Source organism: Arvicanthis niloticus, chromosome 10 (assembly GCF_011762505.2).
Source record: "Arvicanthis niloticus isolate mArvNil1 chromosome 10, mArvNil1.pat.X, whole genome shotgun sequence".
Taxonomy (NCBI): domain Eukaryota; kingdom Metazoa; phylum Chordata; class Mammalia; order Rodentia; family Muridae; genus Arvicanthis; species Arvicanthis niloticus.
The window spans coordinates 42,459,952-42,485,261 of record NC_047667.1 but is presented as its reverse complement, the minus strand read 5'-3'; the positions used below and the strand labels follow the sequence as shown (position 1 = coordinate 42,485,261).

Here is a 25,310-nt window from a genome sequence, read left to right as displayed (position 1 = left end):
ACTGGTTCTGCTTGAGTTAGAAAAGGGTGGAAGAGGAAGAATGGATTTGTGAGAAACTTGGTAGTTAGGACTCTCAGGGCATTTGCTACAGGGACTAATAAATGCTGCTGGAATTTGAATAAAAGGTGTCATTTGAGGTCAGTGCCTTGCTTGGAAACACTCTTCACTGGTTGCCAAGAAGCTTCACAGAATGTCTTTACTTTGGTGAATTCAGTATGCCCCAAGTTCTGTCTGAATTTGATCTTTTCACTGACCCTAGATTGATGGGACTTGGCCAATGGTATACAATTAAGTGGTTGACTGAATATTGTAAGCTCACAAAGGAGTGATAATGTGTAAATACTCATGTGTCAAATTACTCCTTATAGTGGGGAATGCACCCAGCATTCACACTCTAGGCGAAAACAGGCCTTCCTTGCTGTCATTCTGTTCTCTGTCCTCTCCACCAGCCTGTTGTGAGGAGGTAAATTATGAGACTGGCTGAGCACGTGATTAGAAAGCTAGAGTTATGGTGCACTCATTTCATTCTACAAGGCCAAGGTTTTGCACTGGGTACTAATTTGTTGTGTGATATCTTTTTTTACTGAAATGTTCTTGGATATGCTGCCATGGTTACTGTTGAGATGCCCTTTCACCTTTCCTTTTATTGCTGACCTCTCCCTTATTCTATTTTTTTTTTCTTTTTTTCTTTTTTTAAGTTAATGTTAGTGCTGGGCTGGAGAGATGGCTTGGAAGGTAAAAGCATCTACTACCAGCCCAAATCATGTGGTAGAAGGAGAGAAACTCCCAGAACGCTCATGGGGTGTCCGCTTGACTTCCACACACACACTGTGGAGTTTGTGCATGCAATCACACACACATAAAATTTAAAGACTGTTTTAAAAAGACAGTGTTAATTCCTATCCTAGTATATGAATGTTTTATTCATAGCTTTGTTTTTTCAGAACTAGGATTTGAATTCAGGGCCTTGTGCATGCTGTACAGGCACTCTGTCGCTGAACTACATCTCCAGTCTCAGCCTAGTTGGATTTGAAGACATTTGAAGTCTGGCTTTATTATTTAATAGTTAGAAACCTTTTCTGAATCTTAAGATTCATCTGTAGAACAGTGTGGGTGGCTTAAAAAATGGCACTGAAAAGTAATTGTGATACTGTATATAAAACACCTGGTCTGTATATTATTGTAGGCAGTGGTAATTATTTTTTTTATCGAACTAGGGCAGACACTTGACTGCTACAGCTTTTATCACTAGAGGGACTGTTTTTTGGTTCTAAGGAAAGCAGCATTGGCACTCATCTTGGTTGGTAACTGCAGCACAGCACCGTGCAGGGGAACTTTGAGTGATACAGGAAATGTTCTGTATCCGTATAGTCCAGTATGTGGCCACAAGTCACATAGGACTGATGAGTCTTTGAAATGTGTTTCATGACACTGCGGAACGGAATATTTAATTTTAGCTAATTAAAAATTTAATAGTAACATGTGGCTAGTGGCTACTGCAAAGCTCTAAAACGTTTATTATTCATGGCCATGACAAGGACAGAATATCCCAATTTAGATTACTTTTACTACTACTGATACACCTCTTCTCTGTCCTTGAATCTGGGCTTCCCAGCATTCATGGTGGCAGATGCCAGTGTTGGTAGGCTGCTGAATCAAGGTCTCATTTTTGAATTGTTGAAGATTGTTTCTCAAAGATTGGTCTGACAACTCTTTGCTGTAGAGTCACTCAGGCTGCTTGTAAAGCAGAAGTGCAGGTACCTGTAAAGGTGCCTGCTGAGAAGCCCAGTTACCACACTTTGATTCCTGGGACCCACATCCCCAAAGGAGAGAACTGACTTTTGGAAATTGTCCTCTGTCCTCTGCTGACACACTGGCATTCGAGCATTCCCCAGTCTGGATGAGTACAGTCACACACACACACACACACACACACACACACACTCCCTATAAGCTTAAATCAAACCAGCATGAGTTCTGAGTTTTGACTCACAAAGATGTAACTTTCCTTTTTCCTTTGTTTTATCTCTTTCTTTTAGCTGCTGGCCAGAATGTAAGCATGGCCTTCTTCACACTCTCTTAAGCTCCCTTATCTCCATGTGGCTGCGTGCCTCCATGGCGAGTGGCATGGCTTTTATCCTCCTCCATTTTACTCCTCTGGGTAGCTGCTTAGATATAGAGCTTGTCTGCTCCAGAGCAATTTTCTTTTAAATTCTAATAAAATTGTTTTTGAGCTTCAAAAAAAAAAATAGAGTGTATTTTTAAAACTACAGAAGTGTCAGTATCTAGACCCTGCTAAATCTATGGAAAGTAGAATTTCTGGCTTTACGACCACATAGTCTGATTAACAAAACAAAACACCAAAAACAACTTTTGAGATGATTTTTGGTTTTTCGAGACAGGGTTTCTCTGTATAGCCCTGGCTATCCTGGAACTCACTCTGTAGACCAGTCTGGCCTTGAACTCAGAAATCCGCCTGCCTCTGCCTCCCAAGTGCTGGGATTAAAGGCGTGTGCCACCACTGCCCGGCTTTAGACTAATTACCTCTGTTTCACTTATGAAAATTTACAACAACAAGATTTATACATTTGTTATTTCAGTGTATGTGAGTAGTTTTACAGTTAACATCTTTATTGGGGGAAACTTAATTTCTAGTGTTGCTCATGTATGGGGTCCTGAAAATTTTGTTGTGTTTCTCACAATCCCTGTAGGCATATAGGAAGATTAACTCCCTTGTCAGTGAAACTAACCTAGAATAGCATTTTTTAGTACAAGGTTGATGGCCTCTATACTTTGATTAAAGATGGATAACTACCTTAAAGCAAACTCACAGGAGGATTCTTTATCTAACATAAAACAGTGAGTGCTTGAGGGTACTCCTGAGTTGTGTGTGCAGGTGAGCTCTGTTGAGGTTGTTACATAATCATTATCATATTCACATGCCATTGTTTAAATAATGCACATTGGACAGAGAGTCAAGAGGCAGTGTTCAAGTTTTCCTCCAGTTATGTTCTCTGGTGCTTGCACCTGCACATTCTCAGAGGTCAGAGGACATCAATGTCTTGCTATATCACTCTCTACTTTATCCTTGTGAGACACAGGGTCTGTCTCTGAACCTGGAGATGTGCTGGCAGCATGCAAACCCCAGGGATTCCCTTGTTTCTATCCCCTGTAGTTCTGAGGTTACCTGTGCATGTAGCTACCTCTCACTATTCACATAGGCCCTGGGAATTTGAACTCAGGTCTTCATGCTTTTGCCCAGCAAGCACTTTTCCTCACTGAGCCTGTTCCCAGCTCCCACACTTACATTTTCTTAGTTGGCGTGTTCTTAGTTATGAAAGTTAGTGGGAAGAAACTAGCTTGGGATCTTACCAGATAGTGAATAGACTTTATTATCTATTCTAGTCTATGTCAACTATGTCCTCTGCGTGGTCTGGGTCAGTATCCTAATCCTTCCTCTCTCCTTTAATTCTGTTTCTTGATCCAAATGATGTTAGTTTTGATGGGGTGTGTGTGGAAAGTATTGTGGTAAGCCAGGAGTAGACCTGTTAACTGCTTTATTCAACCAATCCTATATTTAGCCTCTTCTTTAACTGGCCTTCTCAGCCACATGGTACTTCTTGTTCCTGGCCTGTTCTGGGTTTATAGACTTGCATTGGCTTGCTTCTCGCTGGAATTCTTCTCTGAAGGTATTTCAAATTTTCTATGGTGTGTCGTAAAGTCAGTTTACTCCTCTACCTGTGCTCTGGTTCTAGCAGCTGTGCTAAACCTGCTGTCTGCTGTTTCCCTCCCTATTCCTTTTTTCTTACAGCTTATACTTAAATCCCTACATTGTCATTAAGCTTTAAGAGGGAAAGAAGATAGATATATGGAGTCAACATGTCATATATACACTCCCTCACTATTAACTTAGAGTTACTCCATTTCTTAGATTAGTACTATTACTTGGAGTGGCTGGGAAAGCCATTTAAAAAGCACTTTTGGGGTTGGTAATCATAACTGGTAGAGCATGTGTCTAACAATAGACCTCTAAGTTCAATCCCCAGTGTGCCCCCAACCCCGGAGAGTGGTGGCGTCTTTCAGGATTTATGGTACAAGTAAGTGTTCTTTGTTTTTTTTTTTTTGTTTTTTTTTTCTCTTCATTTAGTGTTAGTTAAATGTAAATTAGTAATTTGCTCCAAATTAGTATCAAGACTTCCACAAACACTTGGTTTGTTTGACAAAGTTTAGTACAGTATGTTGAAGGGAAAAGTGAACAAAAGAATTGATGATTGGATTTGTTGACAATGGATATATGAGAGTTGTGTGTGTGTGTTTGTGTGTGTGTGTGTGTGTGTGACTGACACGGGCAGGGGCCTGGGTTTCAATCTCCAGCTCCAAAGTCAGAAGTGAGGAGGAGGAGGGGGAGGGGAAGGGGGAGGAAGAAGAAGGTGAAGGAGGGGAGGAGGAGGAAGAAGAGGAGGAGCAAGATTGTTAATCTTACTTCTCACGGAAACTTTAAACTTCATTTAAATTGACTAATGTCAGCGAGCTCTGACACAAGGAGGAGCTCTTTAGAAGAGGAAAAAAGGTTGAAGCTAGCGAGCAGTGGAGGGAGCATTTCATGTTTGTCTTTTGCCTCCGAGCTTTGGATTCGTTCAGGGAACTTTGGTTTTTTGTTTGGTTGGGTTTTTGTTGTTTAGTTTTTAGTTTTTCTTGCCCAGTATTTAGTATTAGTTTTTTTTATCTCTTCCATTTTTCTAATATTTTTATAATAGTGGATAACAAAACTACCAATAAACAGAAGAATTGGCATATATAATTACATAGTCCATACATCTTTTGACTAAAACTTTCTGTGTAGATTAAGCTTATGCTTTGAAAGATGAATGCCTCAAAGTGTTCTGCTATTGATATTTCCTAGAAAGAATAGAAAGTGTTTTCTATATGATTTAAATGCATTGTACTAAGGGCCTTTAAATTTTATTTATTTATTTATTTGTTTGTTTGTTTTTAAATTTTGAAGATGGTCTTACCATGTAGCCTTGGCTGGTTTAGAGCTTACTTACAGAGATCTGTTTGATTCTGCCTCTGGAGTGAAAAATCTGGTTCTTAGTAGAGTGATGTTAGAATATACATTGACTTTTTGCAGGGCAGTGGTGGCGCACGCCTTTAGGCCCAGCACTTAGGAGGCAGAAGCAGGTAGATCTCTGAGTTCAAGGCCAGCCTGGTCTATAGAGCAAGTTCCAGAACAGCCAGGGCTACACAGAGAAACCCTGTCTCAAAATAGAACAGAACAGTTGATTTTTGGCATCACTGAAATCGAAGCTGTAGTAGCTCAGCCAGGACAGGTCATTGTGCTTATTTACCTGTGTCACAGTTGTCTCATCTATGGACTATAGATTACAAAGGTGCCTTTTTAGGAGGGTTATATGGAATGAAATGAATTGATAAATGTAAAGCATGTAGACATGTCTGGGTATATAATAAGAATATTAGCCTTGCTAGGATTGTTGTAAGAATTAGATGTAACAATACTTTAGACTCCATTTACTGTGCTTGGGATGTGCCAAAGCTTCACGTGCTGGAGGCATGGTTTCTGGTGGTGGGATGATATTTTAGAACTTTTAAGAGGTATGGCCTCTTAAGGGTGTTTAGGTCATTGAGGATGCCATCTTTGGGAGAGATTAATGCAGTTCTTGTGTAATTCAGGTTCTTATGAGAACATTGCTATAAAAAGACCAAGCCAGGCCCTGCCTTGCTCTCTGGCTTCCTATGTCATCATGTGCTCTTTCCCTGTTACTTGTGCTCTGACACAGTACCATCTGTCATGCTTTAGTGCAGCCAGTGTCCTCACTCCAGTTGAGCAGATGCCAATGTCTAGTTTTTGCAACTCCAGAACTATGAGCTTCATAAACTCTTAAAAATGGAAGTTCCTGTTCCCGTGCATTTCCTAAACCAACAGCAACAGTGGCACTGCCACATTCTAATAGTCCACAGTGGTATACATCCTATACCTGCCAGAGTGCTTTCCTTTTGTATGATACATGAAATAACAGTGTATCCTGACAGGGGCTCAGGCTTGGTGAAGTAGAATTTTATTAATACAAATATTTTAACATATCTCGAAGTTTGTAGGAAACAATATCTTACAGGTAATGCTTAATTTCTTAAAGGTTTTAACATTTAAACTTGAGTCATGAAGTAGTCTGAGACCCTTGGATTAAAAAGAATTTATAGGCAGATAGGCAGTAGCATTGTAAAATTTAGTTCCCTTTTTAGTTTATTTTTACTTTTTGGCTTTTTGCTCCTATAAAATGACAGCCTTTTACTTAGAAGAGCAGTTAGCAGTGTTACATGGTGAAACTGTTGTATTTGATATCACACACACACACACACACACACACAAACACACACGTTTAGGGAGTCTAGAAGGCAAAGCCTTAAAAAAATTTTCTCTGTGTAGTGAGTGAGAAAGATTTGAATTTTGTATAAAAAGAAAAGATAATGAAATTTGAGATTACTGAGAAATACTTTGCAATTTGATAATCTCATGAAGCTGGAAACACTGTAATAGTTTAATAAAAGTAATAATCAGCTGAATATTTAAAATCAGGTAAGTCAGAATAGTCTGTAAGTACATATTTTGAACTTGTACTGTGTTAGCTGCAGTGGCTCATAAAGGTTGACATGACATTGCTCTGTGCCCAGGAATGTAGGCATGAGCTGATAGGTTTCAGGTATAGGAGAATGCGTCTCACCAGTTTTATTTTTCATCAGAATAAGATCCGTAGACAAAGGAAGTGTTGGCTTAGTCTTCTGCAGGTCTGTTCTAGCTTGGGAGTTAGGGATTTTCAAGGGCATTGAATTGATGTTAAGTTAAATTGTAGTAGTGTTGGCTTTGACATAGGAGTGTATATTTTTTCATTATTACTAAATAAATAACTTGAAGTTGCCATAGTTTTCCTTCTATATTTTTTATATTTTTAATTTTTGTACAAAATGTTTTTACTTAATATGTATGAGTATTTTAGCTGTGTATGTCTGTGCATCATGTGTGTGCCTTATACTCACAGCCAGAAGAGGCACTAGGGTTGGATGGATATGCAGTAGGTTATGGGTGCTGGGAATCAAAACCAGGTCCCCCGGAAGAGCAGCCAATGTTCTTCATCACTGACCCATCTTATCTACCCAGCCCCAATAGTTTTTCTTTTTTTTTCCTAATTTAAAATTTTAGATTTTATTTGTTTTATGTGAGTGCCTGCATGTATGCCTGGGTACCATGTGTATGCAGGTACCCACGGAGGCCTTAAGATGATGATGGATTTCCTGGAGCTGATGGATGCTACAGGCAGTTGTGAGTTATGTGGAGGCGGTGCTGGGAAGTGAGCTGCTCTGCAGGAGCAGCAAGTACTCTTAGCCACTGAGCCTTCTCTCCTGCCTTACTTTTCTATAGTCTTTAATTTGATAGGAATAAAAATTCAAGCTGCTTCGATCAGAACAAACCAAAGATATTACTTACAATCTATTAACAGGCACAATAGATTTTATAACATTTTTTCAGATCTAGCTTCTTATATTATCTATTGGCAATTAATCTATTATTGCCATACTAATTGGATATTAATCTATCTATGCTAAGTTGTTTCAAAACTCTCACATAGTTTCTGTGACAAGAGTTTGGGAGCAGCTTACCCAGGTAGTTCTGTGGAATTGTGAGTCTTATTCTTATCTGGAGCTGAGACAGCAGTATGTGGGACGGCTGGGCCTCAGAGTTGTAGGTGTGTGCTGCTCTTATGAGGCCTCAGCTCTAACATGGAGTTCTGATAGAGTTTCTTGAGGTTTTCTTGGCTGGTGTTCTCCAGAGTGAGTGATACTAGACAGAACAAGAAGAAAAACACCGTATCTTATGATCTGTCTTCCAAAGTTCTACCCTGGTGTCTTTGCAATATTCAGTTGCCTACACAAGCCTGCTGTCTGTAGTACTAGAGGGGCCTACACACACATGCTCCTACCAGGAAGCAAGGATCATCAGAGACTATTTACCACACCTCGTACAAAAACAAAACAAACAAACAAAAAACCAAAACAAGTAAAGACACAGGAAAAAATAGAAACATATGGGAATAGTCAGAAAAATTTGAGGTAAAAAAATAAGTTTGTTTTAGGAAATAAGATCCTACTCCCGATCATGAACTATTTGTTATAGTTCTCAAAGAAATATCGATTGCAAAGTGAAGGATACTTAGCTATACTTGGGCAGACTATAGTAACCTTTCTGAGTCTCATCTTTATTTCATTAAATGAAGTCATATACTTAAGAGAGACTCGCAAGTTTCTCTTAAAATAGTAAATTGCAATATTCATAATATCTGATGATAGGCATTCAGTAAAAATAAGTCGTTTTACTTTTATAATTTTTGATTGTAGTCTTCATGGGCAGCTTGACTGAATTTATTTTCACCCAAAAGGCATACCTCTAGGAGTATTGGTTAGGGCATTTCCAGAAAGGTTTAAGTGAACAGGGCAAACCCATCATGACAGTTGGTGGCATCATTCCATGGGCTGGGGCTTTGGACTGAATAAAAGGAGAGAGAAGAGGAAGCTGCCTGAGTAATAGTGTGTATCCATCCTTGACTGCTTTCTGACTGTGGACGTCATGGGACCAACTATTCCTCTTGCTGTGTCTTCCCACTGAGATGCACTCTCACCTTAGCCTCTTTTCCCCCTTAAGCTGCTTTTGTCACAGCAACCAAAAAAGTAATACAGAAAATTAGTACAAAGAGTGTAATTGTTACCAGGCTAAAGCTGACGATGTGAGTTGGTGGTTAGGAGTTGATTTGTGGGAGAAATATGCAAGTGTTTGAGCTATGGAGTAAGACAAACCCTCTCTGTGCAGCTGGAGGTAAAGCTTACTGGGCCATTTTGGGAGGAGTTCAGAAAATCAGAATTCCAGGAGAAATGTGGACAATGGAGGGCTTACAGGTTTCAGAAGGGAACAAGATTCTGTTGGGGAGTTGTTTAGAGGCCATTCACGTTATATGCTGGCAAAGAATCTGTTTGCAGTTTGCCTGAGTTCTGGTAAATGAAGCAAGACTTAAGACAAAAAGTAATGATGTAATGTGTTTGTAGAGGAAATGTTAAGACTGGATAGCACTCAGCTGTGGTGTGTTTACTGCTTACTGCTCTCACCCTGGTTTATAGAAAAGGAGCAAGTGGAGCCGAAAGATCTGAGAAAGTCTGGTGAAAGAAGCATGATTGGTGTAAAGCTGAAAGCAAGGAGGCTGCCTAGAAATGTGGACAGTTGTTGAGGAGACAGCACAGTGAAGGAGAAACCTTGCACTTTGCACTGGGACAATAGGAAAGGCGTTTTGAGGGCAAGACTACACCCATCTAAGGCTTCAGTTTATAAGAGTACAAATACTGTTTTCATGAGTGTTTTGCTTGCATGTATGTGTTTGACTCTTCAGATAAGTGTGTTTCATTTGAAATACCCACAGGTGCCAGGAAATTAGAAAGGGGCCATGGGGTGCTTTCAAGGGAGCTGTCTTAGTTTCCTTTCTATTGCTGTGAAGAGACACCATGACCAAGGTAGCTTGTGGAAAGCAGCATTTAACTGGGTCTTGCTTATAGTGCAGAGGGTGAGTCCATGCCGGTCATGGTAGGGAGCATGGCAACAAGCAAGCAGGCATGGTGTTGGCGCAGTAGTTGAGGGCTTAGACACTCATTCACATACATCAAGCTCAGGGGGTTGGGCAGGAGAGGAAGGGAGGGAAGAAGGGAGAGAGGAGGGGATGGGGAATATTAATGAGAATGAATGAAAGAGAATATTATGGGCCTGGCATGGCAAAAGCCCTCCCAGCTTCTGACAAGACCACACCTGAATCCTTCCCCCAAACAGTCTATCTACTAGGGATCAAGCATTCAAATGTATTAACTTTGGGGGGATATTCTAATTCAAATCACTGTATGAGGGAGATAGAATGCAGCAGTATTAAAGCTTAAAGGGGACTAGTGGAACAAGGAGGGTTAATTGGGGTAGAGGAGGGAATATGGGTGAGATAAGAAAAAGAGTTAAAATGGAGTTACCCTATAACAGTAATAGTGTTCCCACTAGGTACCACAGGCTAACAAGTAAAAATCCAGTGTCAGGTTTATTTCTTTTGGCATTGTTGGCAGGTGAGATCCTATGGACCTCCAGACATTATAACTACTGCTAAGGACATCATATTTTCCCTTTTTCTCTGTCTCTTTTTGTGTGTCTCTGTTTCTCTTCTCTCTCTCTCTCTCCCTCTCCCTTGCTCCCTCTCTCCCTCTCTCCCTCTCTCCCTCTCTCCCTCTCTCCCTCTCTCCCTCTCTCCCTCTCTCCCTCTCTCCCTCTCTCCCTCTCTCCCTCCCTCCCTCCCTCTCTCTCTCTGGGTGTTTTTTGAGAGAGTATTTCCTTCTGTAGCCCTGGGTATCCTGGAACTTACTCTTAGACTAGGCTGGCCTGAGATTTGCTTACTTTTGCCTCCTGAGTGCTGGGATTAAAAGCTGTGCCACCACTGCTCAGTGATACCACATTCTTGAGTCATAGAACATGCAGAAAATCAAGCTGGTGATGGAAAGTACTGTGTATTCTACCAGAGGAGAAAAGTAGTCATCAATCTTACGGAGCTGTGAACCCTGCAAGCTCCAATAACAACTGGCCTGGCGAGCCATGCCTACTGAGGCAATAGTGGCATGAACATCATAGAAGTAACCAATCACTTTCTGATTGAATCTAAATCCTACTCCACATTGGATCTAAATCCTACTCCACAAGATAAAACCCATAATTGATAACATTATTGGATCAAGAACCTATGGCTAGAAAAGTCATGGGCCCTGGAGGAGAACCTTCTGCTATGCTGCTAAATGGACATAGTACTCAACTGACTCCTAGTGACTTACCCTACCCGTGGATAAATGCATCTCTTAAGCCTCATTAGGACAGCTTTTACTCTATGGACATGGTGATTATCATACAGGCTCAATTCTATATGAATTCTAGTACATATAGAATAGGAGGCCGTGGAATGCTCAGCCTGCGTGGGATGTCTGTGTCATATCTTCTCCCAAGGCTCATGGATGACTGGAAGAATAGATGGAAAGAGTATGGGAGCCAGAGGTAGTGGATGACTACAAAGAAACAGTGCCTTCCAGACACAGTGACACAGCTGTATATATGAACTCACAGTGGTTGTGACAACACGCACAACATCTGTGCAAGCTTAAGCCAGACCAAATCCCAGCATGGGGAGGGGAGGTGGGCTAGGTGTGGAACAGTTGTTAGCTTCTGGGAGAGGGAAAGAATTTTCTTTTACTAGTGTAACCCCTGGTAAGTTGACCACATTTCAGTGGAACACCATGCATCCAAGAATGTATGGGCAGCACAAATTGAACTTGATAGATTAAAAAAAAAAAAAAAAAGGTGACATAAAGTTGGGTCTGTAGGGAAGGAGACGTAAATCTGGGAGGAATTTGGGGAAGGCAGGGTAAATATCATTAAAACACATTGTGCAAAATTCTTCAAAAGCAAAACAAAACCCTAAAATACAAATTAACTTAAAAGGCGAGAGACTAAATTGAGAACGCCATTGAGGAGACCTGTATACTAGACCAGTTGTGAGCCTCTATGTTAATCACCATGTCCATAGAGTAAAAGCTGTTCTAATGAGGCTTGAGAGGATGCATTTATCCATGAGTATAAGGGTAAGTCACTAGGAGTCAGTTGAGAACTATGTCCATTTAGCAGCATAGCAGACATTCTCCTCTAGGGTCCATGACTCCTCAATGCCCTTCTCAATTGCCAAGGGAAGTATTTTCCCAGGTTCAACTGCCAAGGTGTACAGAGGACACTATAGCTGTGGTAGAAAAGGGCCAGATTACAGTTTGAGCTGACAGCAGAACTTGGCAGCTTTGTGCATGTGGTGCTGGTTTTGCCTGCATGCAGAATATTAGACATAAGGACTTAGAGAGGCATCTACCAAGATTCTAGACAGCCATATAGAAGCTGGGCCTCCTGTGGCAGGGTAGATTACCTGTAAGGGTGCTGTGAGAGGTCATTTCATAAAATTGTAAAGCTGAAACGTAAGTTGTAGTGTTACGTCACAGAAATGAGAAAAAATGACTTACACGGTTATTGACTGGTATTTGTATCTGTCATATCTTTAGCTTGAACACATGTAAAACATTTTCCTACATCAGTGATTCTCAGACATACTTATTTTCAGATGTTTTGACTTCTAAATAAATGTTGATAGCTTGCTTTGTCTGTCCATCTGTTTATCCATCTGTCCTGTATGTCTGTCTGTTTATATTTATTTGTTTTTGTGTGTGCACATCTGTTTGGAGGCCAGGGATTGATGTCAGGTGTCTTTTGCGATTGTTCCTCATCGTGTTTTTTGAGGTCTCACTGAATCTGGTCCTGGTGGATTCTGACAGATTGGTTGGATAACAAATCCCAGGGATCCTCCTTGTGTCTGTCTTCATGGTGCTAGGATTGCAGGTGTGCACTGCTATGCAGGGCGTTTTTATGCGAGTTCTGGGTGACTGGACTCAGGTTTTCAAGCTTGTGGAGCAAGTACTTGCCAACTGGGCCATCTCCCCAACGTCTCCATTTTTCATTCTCACCAATACTGTACATTCCTGCTAACAGTTGCCACCAGCAGTATACAATTTGCCTACATTTTTTACCAAGAACAGCTGTTGCTGTTGAGATAGTAACACTATCTGGCTGTGGCTTTGTTTTGTGGCCCTCTTACAATGAGTGTTGTTAACATCTGTTCATGTGGCTGTCAGCTCTTTCTATCTCTTATTTGGAGAAATACATCTTTATGTTCTTTAAATCAGTATGGCATTTTGGGGAGTGGTGGTGGTGGTGTGTGTATGTATGTCCATAGTAGGAATCAAACCCAGGGTCTTATTCATGCTAGACAAATGCTATGCACTGAAGTTATACATCCATTAATTCGTGAAAATGTCTGCATTAGCTTTCATAAGAGATACTCATTTGTGGTTTTTGTGTTTTTTTTTTTTTTACTTGATCTTTTTGTGCTTTCCCCCTCCCCTCCCCACCCCCTCCTTCCCTTCCCTCTCTCTTCTCTTCCCTTTCCCTTTCCCTCCCTCCCTCCCTCCCTCCCTCCCTCCCTCCCTCCCTCCCTCCCTCCTTCCTTCCTTCCTTCCTTCCTTCCTTCCTTCTGTATAGGTATTTTCCCAGCATCTATGTCTGTGTGCCATGTGCATGCCTAGTGCCCGCAGAGGCCAGTTACAGGCAGTTGTGGACTGCTGTGAGGTGCTGGAAGTTGAACCTTGGTTCTCTTTACTGCTGAGTCATCTCTTCAGTCTCTTGTAGTGTTGTTTTCAGCTTTGATATTAAAGTAGTACTGGCTGGGAAATTTTCTTTCTTACAATTTTTTCTCTTTTTATTTTTTGTAAATATTTGAAGAGGTCTAATATTGATTCAGCTTTCTTCCTCATATATCTATTCCACTTTTCTGTTTCTTTATGATTTCATATTGGTAGGTTTTATATGTTTCCTGGGATTTATCTGGTTTACTCACCTGGTCAGTATACAATTGTTTGCAGTGCCTCCACTCCGACAGCCCCTTTATTGCTATAGAACCTGTGGCAGTGCCCCCTTCCATTTATGGTTTTACTGACTTCAGTTTTCTTGTCCATGTAGCTAAAGATTTGCTACTTTTGTTGATATTGTCAAGGAAGCATCTTTGCTTTCCTTGGATTTTCTCGTTTTCCTATTCTGTCATTGGCTTACTCTAATAATTGCTTTGTCTTCTGGGAGCCTTGGATTTAGTTTGTTCTTTTCTTTATAGTTCCTTAGATTGTAAAGTTAAGTTATCAGTCTGAGCTTTTTTAGCTATTGTAGATATAAATTTCCCTCTTTGCAACTACACTCACTATGACTCATAAATTTGTGTTTTTCCTTTCTAATTTACTTATGATTTTTTGATTTATAAATTGTTTAAAGGAACATAGTTCAGTTTCTACATTTTATGAATTTTGCAGTTTTATTAATTTTTTCTGATTTCTAATTTCATTATAATAAGATCAAAGAAAATACTTTGTATACTATCTTTTAACATCATCATGTCTGAGTTTGCCACATAAATAACATGTGAGCTACATTGGACCCTTGAGACACTTATAAGAAGGACATTAGGCACTGTGCAGATAGCTTTGGGGGACACCAGGCACTTGTCCAGTAGAAACTCAGCATCAACACAAACCAGAGTCTATAAGTTGAACTGATCCTCCCATCCTTCGGTGCATATGACTAGCAATTTCCAGTTTTCAAGGACCTAGAAAAGAAACTCAAATAACCCTTCTTCTTTCTCTAAGCCCCTCTCTTTTCTACGCATTTGGGAGGAGGTCTCATTACACAGGCACAGTTGGCTATGTATAGGGAGGTAATAGAACTTATTTTCAACACTTTGTCCTCCCCAGAGTTTTGAAACTAGGACTGAAAGTTTAAAAGTTTCAGTCACTTATTTCCATTGACTAGTTTCCTTCCTGAAGCTGTCTGAAATTCTCCAATTCTCCTTCAAAGGTTTCAGGAGTGCTGGCTAAGTGCTATTCATAAAGACCAGATATGCATTTTTATTATACCTCAGCTGTGTTATTGCCTCAAATTCTGTATAGTGAATCTCACTGAATATTTTTGCACTTAAATCTGACATTAAAGTTCTTGCATAGGTAGATTTTTTTGCACTTTTATAAAATATTCATTAAAGTGAATAAAGATGAATTAATCTAAGAATTTAAATCTTTTTTTCTCTATATAGTTTGGCTTGGATAGATATGGAATAACAGACTGATTATTAAAGCAAAGCAAATAGTAAATTCACTTGGGAAGATTATAATGTGTTAGATGTGAATGCTGTTTAAAGAGAGCAGTCAACCACAAAGGCTTATTTCTTCTTTTTCAGTATTTATATGTTTGAAAAGTGTGGGCAGGTGGTTCTGGGGAAGCGTGATTTTGCTTGCCAGGAGACATTTAGCAGTATCACTGCTGGGAGGTGAGGATTGATGCTGGTGTTTCTAGATGCCACTTGAGATGCTGAGAACTCCTCTTCTTAAATTATTTAGCCTTCAAATGTCAATTATATTAAGGTTGAAGAACTCTGTCATATACCAGTTTGGGAATTGGCAGTAGGTAGCTGGTTTAGTTAAAGTCACTAAGCTTAAGTTTTTTAGCTCTGGAACTAATTTATATGAAGAAAAGGGGCTCTCTTTTCTTTAAATTAGTGTGCTTTAAAAAAAAAATTAAGATTTATTTATTTTATGTGAGTACTCTGTCTCCATGAACACCAGAAGAGGGCACCAGACCTCATTATAGATGGTTGTGAGCCACCATGTAGTTGCTGGGAATTGAACTCAGGACCTCTGGAAGAGCAGCTAGTACACTTAACTGCTGAGCTATCGTGGTCTTTCTCTTTTTAAGAAATTTTATTTATTTTCTTGAGGGGAGGGAAGCATGTGCCACAGTTCACTTAATGGAAGTCAGGGGACAGCTTGAGGAGTTGGTTCTCTCCTTCCACCACATGGGTCCTGGGGTTTGAAATCAGATCATCTGGTTTGGCAGTAGCAACATTTACCTGCTGAGCCATCTCTCTGGCCTGAGAAATGCTATTTATTCCTGTTCCCCACCGACATGTTGAGAAAGTGCACTTTAACTATTCAAATTACCTAAATGTGATAGTTAGCTAATCTACTCTGCAATTTGGTGGGGAGGGGAACCTAAAATCTTTGGGTATTTTTTATAGTCCTAAGTTTTCAGAGTTTCACTGATGAAGATTTATATCTATAATAGAAGGACTTCTGGGCATAGGTATGGTGGCTCAAGCCTGGAATCCCAGCACTCAGGAGGCCAAGCCAGGGTTTCTGTGACTTCCAGGCCAGCTCAGCCTACAGAGTTTTTCTATTTTTCACATTTTAATATGTAGATCCACTGTCCATCTTTAGGACTTCTTTTATTATTATACTCTATTTAGTGTGCATATGCAGCCATGTGGAGCTCAGAGAATTACTATTGTGAGTTGGTTTTCTCTCTATTATTTGAGTTCAGAGACTGAACTCAGGTCATTGGGCTTGGGAATAAACGTCTGTGCACAGAGCCAGTCTCCCAGCCTCAGCTTCAGAGCCGTTTTCTTAGTCCAGAGGGATTTGGTCTTTCAGGTGTGTCTTCATTTTCCCATGCCCTTTCATTTTAAAATGTATAAATGAACAGTTATCCTATAGATTACACAGCACTGATGGATTACTAAAGTTACCTGAAATACTGACAAAATTCTTAATTTAGGAAACTAAGTATAGTTACTGGATAATGAAAAAGAATTGTTCAGCCTATGCTTTCAGCATAACTTTAACTTGTGATTTCATATGTTTTTCTTTCTTTCTGACAGGCATTCAAGGATATGCTGTATTCAGCTCAGGACCAGGCACCTTCTGTTGAAGGTAAGTTCAATTAACACAGTCACAGAATAGGTTTATTTTTAAGGAAAAATATTTTAAACACCAGGCTATGAAATGAATACTGTAATTTGCTCTATTATATATGTCTTTTGGTTTTGAATTTGTTTGTTGGTTTATTTATTTATTTTAGTATTTTAGCTTTTGTTTGTCTGATCACGCACAACCTTGTGATGGATCTTGTATTCTATTCTTGAACCGTCTGCTATTGTTTGGATACAAAGTGCCTCCCATAGACTCATATATAAAGGCTTGATCCTAGCTGCTGACACTAGTGTAGAAAGTTCTTGCAAGTTTTGGAGATAGGCAGGGACCTATTTGGAGCAAGCAAGTCATTGGGAATGTGTCCTGGAATGACAGGCCTTTTCCTCAGACACTTCTAGCCTGTCAGCTAGTGTTCTGCCATGACCTGAGCTGCTGTATCCCCAGATGCTACCTGCCACAAGCCATGGCCCAGAAACAGCAGATCTACAGTCATGGACTGAAGCCTCAGAGACTGTGAGCCAAAGGAAATTGTTCTTCCTTTTAAATTGGCACATTGACCAAAAAAACCAACCACCTAACCAACCAAACAAAAAAACCAGAAAACAAAAAACAAAAAAATGTCATCTTAGAACTGTAAATCATACTGCTTTAGTCCAGTGTTTTCTGATGCCTTCCTTCCTCGGTGTTTATATCCATTCATCCATCCATCTGTCCATCCATCCATCTAGTCTTAGTTTATAATCAGTTAGGCAACAAACTTTTGTGTTGATATAGTACATGAAGTTTAATAACCAAGTTTAAGACAGGATTTTAACTTCAATATATTTTTTTTAATTTATGTATTGTGGTGGGGCATGCCATTGTATGCTTATACAGAGGTCGCTATGTGGGTTCCAGGGATTGAACTATGGTTGTCAGACTTGGCAGCAAGTGTCTTTTTGTTGAGCTGTTTTACCAGCCCCTAAGCTTCAGGAAAAATATTTGGTGAAATAGATGATATCTCAAAAGTACTTCTGTCTTCATTCTCTTTTTCTGTTCCACACAGACCTTAAGTTTTAGTGGAGTTACAAGCTTTGGTGCCAGAGGAACATTTTTATCTTAAACTCATGATTACCAGTTATGTCTCACATTCAGCAAACATGGGGGGGGGGGTCTTTCAATTTAAAACAATAAAAAAGAAGTATCCCTTTATCCATATCTCACAGCAGTTGAGATAGGATCTTGGGGTGGGACACAGGCATTGTATTGCTTGGGATAGGTATATATTGTAAGCCATCTCCTAGTGATTCTCATAGATACAGTTGTATAACCACATTTGAGAACTTCTGCCATACATATTAAATACTTTTAGGGTAGTAAGGATAATGCTAACCCTTCTTTAGACATTAAGTAGCCAGTAGACTTGTAGGTTTCTTAAGTTCATTGATAATTTGTTAGTTTATTCATATAAGGACCAATTTATTTATTATTGATTGATTTATTGAGACAGAGTCTCATATAGCCCTGACTGGCTTCAGACTCACCAGGTAGCCTGAATTACCGTAAATTGGACCCTTCTACCTGTCCTTCCTGAATGCTAGGATTATAAGCATGTGTCATCACATCTGGTCATATAAAGAATATTTTTTTTAATAGTATTTAATGGACAGTTACTTTTAAAATGCTTATTATAGATATAAGTAATAGCTGTACTATGTAATTTAGATATGTTAAATGTTTGTAGCTTATTGTTAAGATTAAAGAACATTTATATTCTGTTTGGTCTCCAAATGCAATCTTTGAAGTCTGTGATCTAGCACTAGAGCAAGCTTTTAATAAATAGTATAAGGAGTTGTATAACAACAACTACCACAAATAGCGAAAACAGTAGAAGCTGGAGAAACTGAGTCAGTTATGGACTTTGGCTGATAGTAACGTGCCAGCACTACTGACTGTGGTCGAGTGTATATAAGGTCTCCATGACAGAATGGCTGGAGGTGTGTGGGACTGCTCTGTGCACACTACTGACTGTGGTCAAGTGTATATAAGGTCTCCATGACAGAGAATGGCTGGAGGTGTGTGGGACTGCTCTGTGCACTCTTTGTCACTTTTTGGTAAATTTAAAACTATTCTAAAGTGAAAATGTTAATTTAAAAGAAAATAGATACCATAAGGTTTTATACAGCTGCTAGAAGCTAAATGTAGCTTCAGCACTAAGGTTCTCTAGAGTTCTAAGGATAGGGCAGAAGAGAACATAATTTCACAGTGCACGGGAGAGAGCCATGGAAGTGGCTCAGGAGGAAAGGTGCTCAGCATGCAGGCCAGATGACCCGAGTCTGCTTCCTGGGAAGGAGAGAATGGACTCTGTAGAGTTGCTCTCTGACCTTCGCACATGTGCTATGGTGTGTGCTTCTACACATACGTCATGCATACACATAGTATTAAATTTTTTAATCTTAAATGTGTAACACACACACACACACACACACACACACACACACACACACGTTCCTCAGGAAAGGTCAACTTTGAGCAAGAAATAAAAGAAAAAGTTTCCTGTCACAAACTCTGTGAAGACTGTTTGGTGTGTGTGGTGGGGAAGATCCCTAACAGCAGTTTCACAGAAAGTATAGGACACTGAGTTTAACAAGGTTGTTTCCTGTGACCCAAGAATGCAGTCTAAAAATTTATTACTATGACCTACAAGTCCTCTGTCTGGTTCTATGTTAATTTCACCTCCTGTGTCCTCCACTTGCTTGTTGCCTCCAGTTACGTTGCTTGGATGTCTGTATCTAAATCTGGCAAAGCTTGTATTAGTAGTATTAAAGCTTTGTTCTCTATCCCTTTGTTGAACCATAGATGTGTCCTCCAAATGACCTTCTGAATATCCAATTTAAAATAACCATTCAGTTCTGTTATCTTACACCATCCAGTTTTGTTTGTTGCTTTCCATAACACTTGTCATTATATAATATTTTGTGGATGTTTTGTTCTATTTTGTTTTGTGGAAACAAGGTCTCAGTATGCTGTCCATGCTGCCTTTTAACTCAGAACCCTCCTATCTTAGCTGAGATTTCAAGTATGGGCCACCATGCTTGTATTCAAAAGAATATAAGTCTTTTGAGATCAAGGTTTTTTTTTTTTTTTTTTTTTTTTTTTTACTGTTTTATATCTAGTATCCAAAATACACGTGACTTTTATACATTTCCTTGAATCATGAATAAGTAGGAATACATGAGTTCTTACCTTCAATTTATATGAAACCAAACTCTTGTTATTGGGGGAAAAGAACAAACAAACCTTTATGTAGTGATTGTTTGTTGTTTTGTTTTCCTTTCGTTCTCCTTTAGAATCAACATCTCATCTGCTAGCTAGCTAGATGATCAGACATTTTATCTGTTGTTAGTGTTTTATAATGTTGGCATTGTACTGACAGAAAATATTGTCTGATGTGACAAGTAGCTTTCTTTAAAATTAGTAAAGCAAATAAAACAAGATCCTAATTTTAAAATTCTTATGTTTTTGTGACATTGTATTGCTTTGTTGCCCAAGGCAGGACAGATAATTGAGACTGTATTTTCTTTGCAGGATACTAAGTTTCTTTTGTGATTTACATGTTTGGTATGTCTCCTTTCAAAGATATGTGAAATGTAGGTAAGGGTGAATTGTTAGGTTTTTTTGTTTGTTTGTTTGTTTGTCTTGTTTTTTTATATTTCTTTACTCAGTCTAGTTAAAAATTTAAATGATATTGAATTAATATAGAAAGAATGATGGCTTTTCTTCACACTATTTTGTAATGCATTCCTCTTGGTGGGAAACATACTTAGCCAACCTTAGCTAAACACATCTAGTTCACTTATAACTATATGACTTGATGTAAGTCATTGTTTACTAGATAGACTATTCTGTTCTTCTACCGTTTTTTTCTTTAATCTTTAATCTCACCACTTTCCCTCCAGTCTTATTCATGGGTTTTGTTGGAACATTGCACTTTTGATTTGTTTATTTTTGATTAGCAGATGTGTTATACTTTCCCTAAGCTCTTTAGGATTGAGCTCTTACTGTTATTGAAGATAAAAGTATGCTTGTAAATAATTCATTTTGATTATCTGCTTGAATGAACTGAGTCCACTTCGGGCATTTTCTTGTGTCTCACCTCTGTCCCTAGATCTTTGTTGTTTTGAACAGATGTGAGCCTTTTTTCTTCTGAAGATTGAAGTGCCTTTCTAAAATTCATGAAGTAGCATCTGCATGTGTAGGATTACTATTAAGTGTACATTTGTGATATATTACTTTTCATGATGTTTATAATCTAGTCTCATAGTCTCCATTTCCTTTTTTGTTAGGTTGTCCTATTATCTCTGAAAATTATTTTTCATAGTTTTATGACCTAAAAATAAAATCTTTGGCATTTATAAAAGGAAGTTGTATCAATCCTCTACCTTTTAAGCTGGCAGCTACAAAGAGTAGCTTTTCTTGGTATTAGTTGGTGTTATTTTGTCATTATGTTTTTAAACATCCTTTTGCTTGTGATGAATTTGTTGTATGAGAAGACTAAAGCATGGAGTGGTAGTGGAATGCTCAGATTATTTCTAGCACCTTTGAGAGCTATAAAGAAATAAATGGCTAAAAATTGGAAATTGAGATAAGAGTCAAACCATCTATTAATAATTTTTAAAAAGATTTAAAAAAAATCTTATATTAACTTCTGTTAGAAAGGATATAAAGTTCTGATTGATACTCTTGAGTCATGAAGTAGAATTTAGGGTATGTCTTATTTATCCTTATTTCATATTTATATTGGAAAAGGATTACATGTTTGTTTTATTTGCAGCGTGAAGTGACAGCTTGTAGATGAAAATGATTATTCCCTAGAAAACTGGGCTTGTATCTTTGAAGATGCCACTAACCTCAGTGTGTTTCGATAATAAAGTGCTTCCAAAGAACAAATAACATTACTGTTCCAGCAGAAGGAATATCTACTCTTTCACAGGAAGTGAATTAGAGACAATTTAATGCTCATTCTTAGACATTAGCTAATCATATAAATAGGTAACAAAATTCTATTATAAAAATAAATGCAACTGAATAGACTATAAATGGGATGCAAGAGGAAATGAAATGTTTCTAATGCAGGTTTTTAATCTTGGTGATCCTGCAGAATAAAGACTTTGAGGATAACATGCAGAGTCACTGTTAATCACACAGTGCTGTTTTCTCATCTATAGGAACAGAGCAGACAACGTGAGAGATGTACTTGCATGTAGGACAAGTCACTTAGAAAAATGTAGTGAATGGATGGAATTTATTGTATGATAAAAATATAAGTACCGTTTGTTGTCCATCAGTACAAAGTTTGTGTTACAAAAAGATCCAGAGCTGGCAAGATGGCTCAGCAGGTGCTGTGTAGCCCTCATGACCTGTTTGGTCTCCATAGTCCATATAGAGGTTGAAGTGAGAACTTACTCCTGAAAGTTGTCCTCTAACCTCCACATATATTGCTGTGGTATGTGCATATGCACATGTGTACATATACAAACATACACCAATAAAAATAAAAACCAAAAAGTTTAAAATCTTTAAAAAATCCAAATGCTGGCATTATCCAGAAAACTGTAGCAGTTGATAGTTGCTATTAGTTCTCTAGTTGACAGACTTCGGAATCACCTGGGAGATAGGTATCTGGACATGTCTGTGGGGGCTGTTTTAGTTACATCAATAGATATAAGAAGCCCCGGCTTTTGTTCATTTGTTGTTTTGTTCTGTTTTTGAGACAAGGTCTTACTGTGTAGCCCTGGCTGTCCTGGAACTCATTATATAGATCAGGTTGGCCTTGAACTTGCAGAGATCTGCCTCTGCTTCTTGAGTGCTATAATGAAAGGCCTGGTATCACTACCAGGCCTGGGTGATAAGCCTCATGTTAACTGTGGACACAACCTGAGCAGTAGAAGTGAAGAAAGGGAACTGAGCCCTTGATTACTTGTATGTTACAAGTTACTCTTTGTTCCTGATTGTGGATGTCATGTGACCAGCTTCCTCAAGCTTTCTTGGCTGTGAATTCCAAGCTATGCTAGACTGTAACCACCAGCAGATAGAACTGAGAGCTGAAGTAAGCCCTTTCTCCTTTAAGTTGTGTTTAAGTCAGAGTATTTTATCACAGTGATGGGAAAAGAAACTGATACAGCAAGTTTATTTATAATTGTTACTAAGTTTGAAACATACTAAAACATTTTGACTTGTATTAATGTTTTACATCACATATTTATATTAAAAACTGACAGACAAATTAAACCACAGCCAATACCTGATTATTTCTGTCCTTTATTTTGACATACTTAGGTAGTTTCTGACCCCATGGGATGGTGAAATCTAACACTTAGAACTATCAGTAATAAGAAGACTAGAAAAGCCAGACGGTGGTGGTGCATGCCTTTAATCCCAGCACTTGGAAGGCAGAGGCAGGCGGATTTCTGAGTTTGAGGCCAGCCTGGTCTACAGAGTGAGTTCCAGGACAGCCAGGGCTACACAGAGAAACCTTGTCTCGAAAAACCAAAAAAAAAAAAAAAAAAAAAAAAAAAAAAAAAAAAAAAAAAGAAGAAGAAGAAGAAGAAGACTAGGAAAAAAAATAGTTTAGATTCAGTTGTTTTCTTCAGTGTATTCTGAAGCGTATTCTCTATGGATATGGCTGGCCTAGCTGGGTATCCCTTGGCATAAATGTTATATTGTCATGGGTAGCACACAGGTTGATATCTTCAAAGAGGCCACCTGCCTTCTGCAAAACACCGGTTGGCTGCTCTGTTTTGAAGCCTTGAGGAGTTTTTCATACCAGAGGCTGGAATGGTGTTTGTGAATTTTGGGGAGAACCACAGTAAGAAGCCTGTAAGGTGGGTTTCTCTTTCGCCCCCCCTAGAGGGGCCAGTCTTTCTAGCAGCTTTTGTAATCAGTGTTTCTGGAGTGTGCTATACCTCCAGTGGCTCTGCAGCAGTCTGCTGGGGAGAAGCCATGGTTTAAAGGCCTTCAGCTGGAGCTTGGTGAGCTGGCTAGGAAGCCCTGGCTTTAGAGAGTGGCAGTGGCTGTGAACACACCCTTCTTTTATTTAAAAATTGTTTGAAGGAAGGTCATCAAATAAAGAAGGAATAACTACAAAGCATCAAACAGTGAAACAAAGGAAACAAACAAACAGAAAAGTGGAAATTATTGGTGTAGTCGGTACTGTAGAGAAAATGTTAACATACCAGGCACATAGATGTGGTAGCTTCCGGTAAAACGTTCTGTGCAAGTGCTGACAAACTGCTCCCTGTTCATAACTTCATGCCTTGTTCCACTTTTCTTGTTGTTACTTCTTCACTAAACATCCATGGTAACTATACCCAAAGGAAACAAAGGTGCCCTGACGACTCTGAGCTTTTACACTGTAGGCTTTTAGTGGCAGTGCAGGACATTTCCTTAAAATATTTAGTTAGCATACTTTAAAACTTATTTAGTAGAACTTATTTTTAAAGAGTAAAACTTAAAAGTAGATCTTTAAAAAATAATTTCTTTTGGCTGCTGTACAGTTTACCACAAACTGGACAGCTTAAAACAACAGAGATTAATTCTCTAACAATTCTGGGAGTTACACACACATGATAATCAAGGGTTTTCTTCTCTCGCTTTGTATTACTGTTACTAGGTATTCATGACAGTTGCCTAGCATTGGTTTTAGTAATTAAGAAGTACAGAGTGATTCTATTCTAATGAGTCTATACTCACTAGCTAGAGTTCCATGAAGAGAAACTTACCTCTCAGTGATTATTCTTAGACACAGCTTGTCTATCTAAGCATATGCTTGCATATCTAAGCATATGTATGTTTTGACCAGTGTGGTTTTATGTCTATTAATTACCACATTCTCAACCTTTTCCAATGGGAGTCTTTTCTGTCATTTCCAAAGGCCTTTTGATATAATCCTATAGTCTTACATAGCCTTTCTGTATGATCTGATAAACTGCTCACACTTAATTCTAGTCTGGGACCCAAATAGATCTTGTCATTTTATCATGTTTTCTTGGCTCTATCAGTGGCTTCCAGGAAGGTTTCTTTAGAAACTGAGTCATGTGTATGTGTTTGAACAGACCACTGCTGCTGGGCTACTCATTGGAATGAATACTTGCATATATACCTGAAAACATGCAAAGATAAATACATGTGTATCTATTTAAAAAACAAAATACTTTATTTCTTAAATGTTAGATTTTTAGTAAGTCTGCTTTGGATTTGAAAAAGTGTGATTCAATTGAAATGTGATTTTAAAAATATTTGATTGGATAATGTTCTTAAACATAGCAACCACAAGCATAGCTCTTTAGGACTGGCGTCTTGGATGGGGAATATATATTGATTAAAATTTCATTTTCTTAGTCACAGGGTGAGAGGTGAAACATTGTTTATCACCTAGGAGATTGAGTGGGAATTTGTGGCTCCTGATGAGAAACTGACCCACTATATGCTTGTTACAAGAGGTGCAATCAATGGGATTGGAAAAGGAAATTGAATTTATATTGGTGTGTTATCACATGCAATTAATTTCACATATACACCAGAGGCACATGAACTTTTCTCCAGGTTGAAATAGCTAAGCTCTGACTTAGTGTGATGAATATATTTTAGAGTTCTGTTCTTCTATAATCACTGTGCAACATTAGAATATGAAGTTTTTATTTGGTTTTCTATAAAGGAATGTTTTTATCATTATAAGAAGAAAAAATAAGTGGTTGTGTTTATTTCTTTTCAGAAAAAGATAATTCATATGGTAAAATGTATTATTTTTATATTTTAGTTTTTTCTGTAAGAAATAAAAGTATAGATCTCTTTTGTTG

General features: G+C 38.6%; 1 protein-coding gene across 1 annotated transcript in view; it reads left to right on the top strand.

Moving 5' to 3' along the window:
- Window positions 1-25,310, top strand: part of Xpr1 (xenotropic and polytropic retrovirus receptor 1) — a 142,718-nt gene that overhangs the window by 15,211 nt on the left and 102,197 nt on the right. The window contains exon 2 of the mRNA XM_034512918.2: window positions 16,422-16,473. Within this exon, the coding sequence (XP_034368809.1) occupies window positions 16,422-16,473 (52 nt within the window). The remainder of the gene's footprint in view (window positions 1-16,421; window positions 16,474-25,310) is intronic.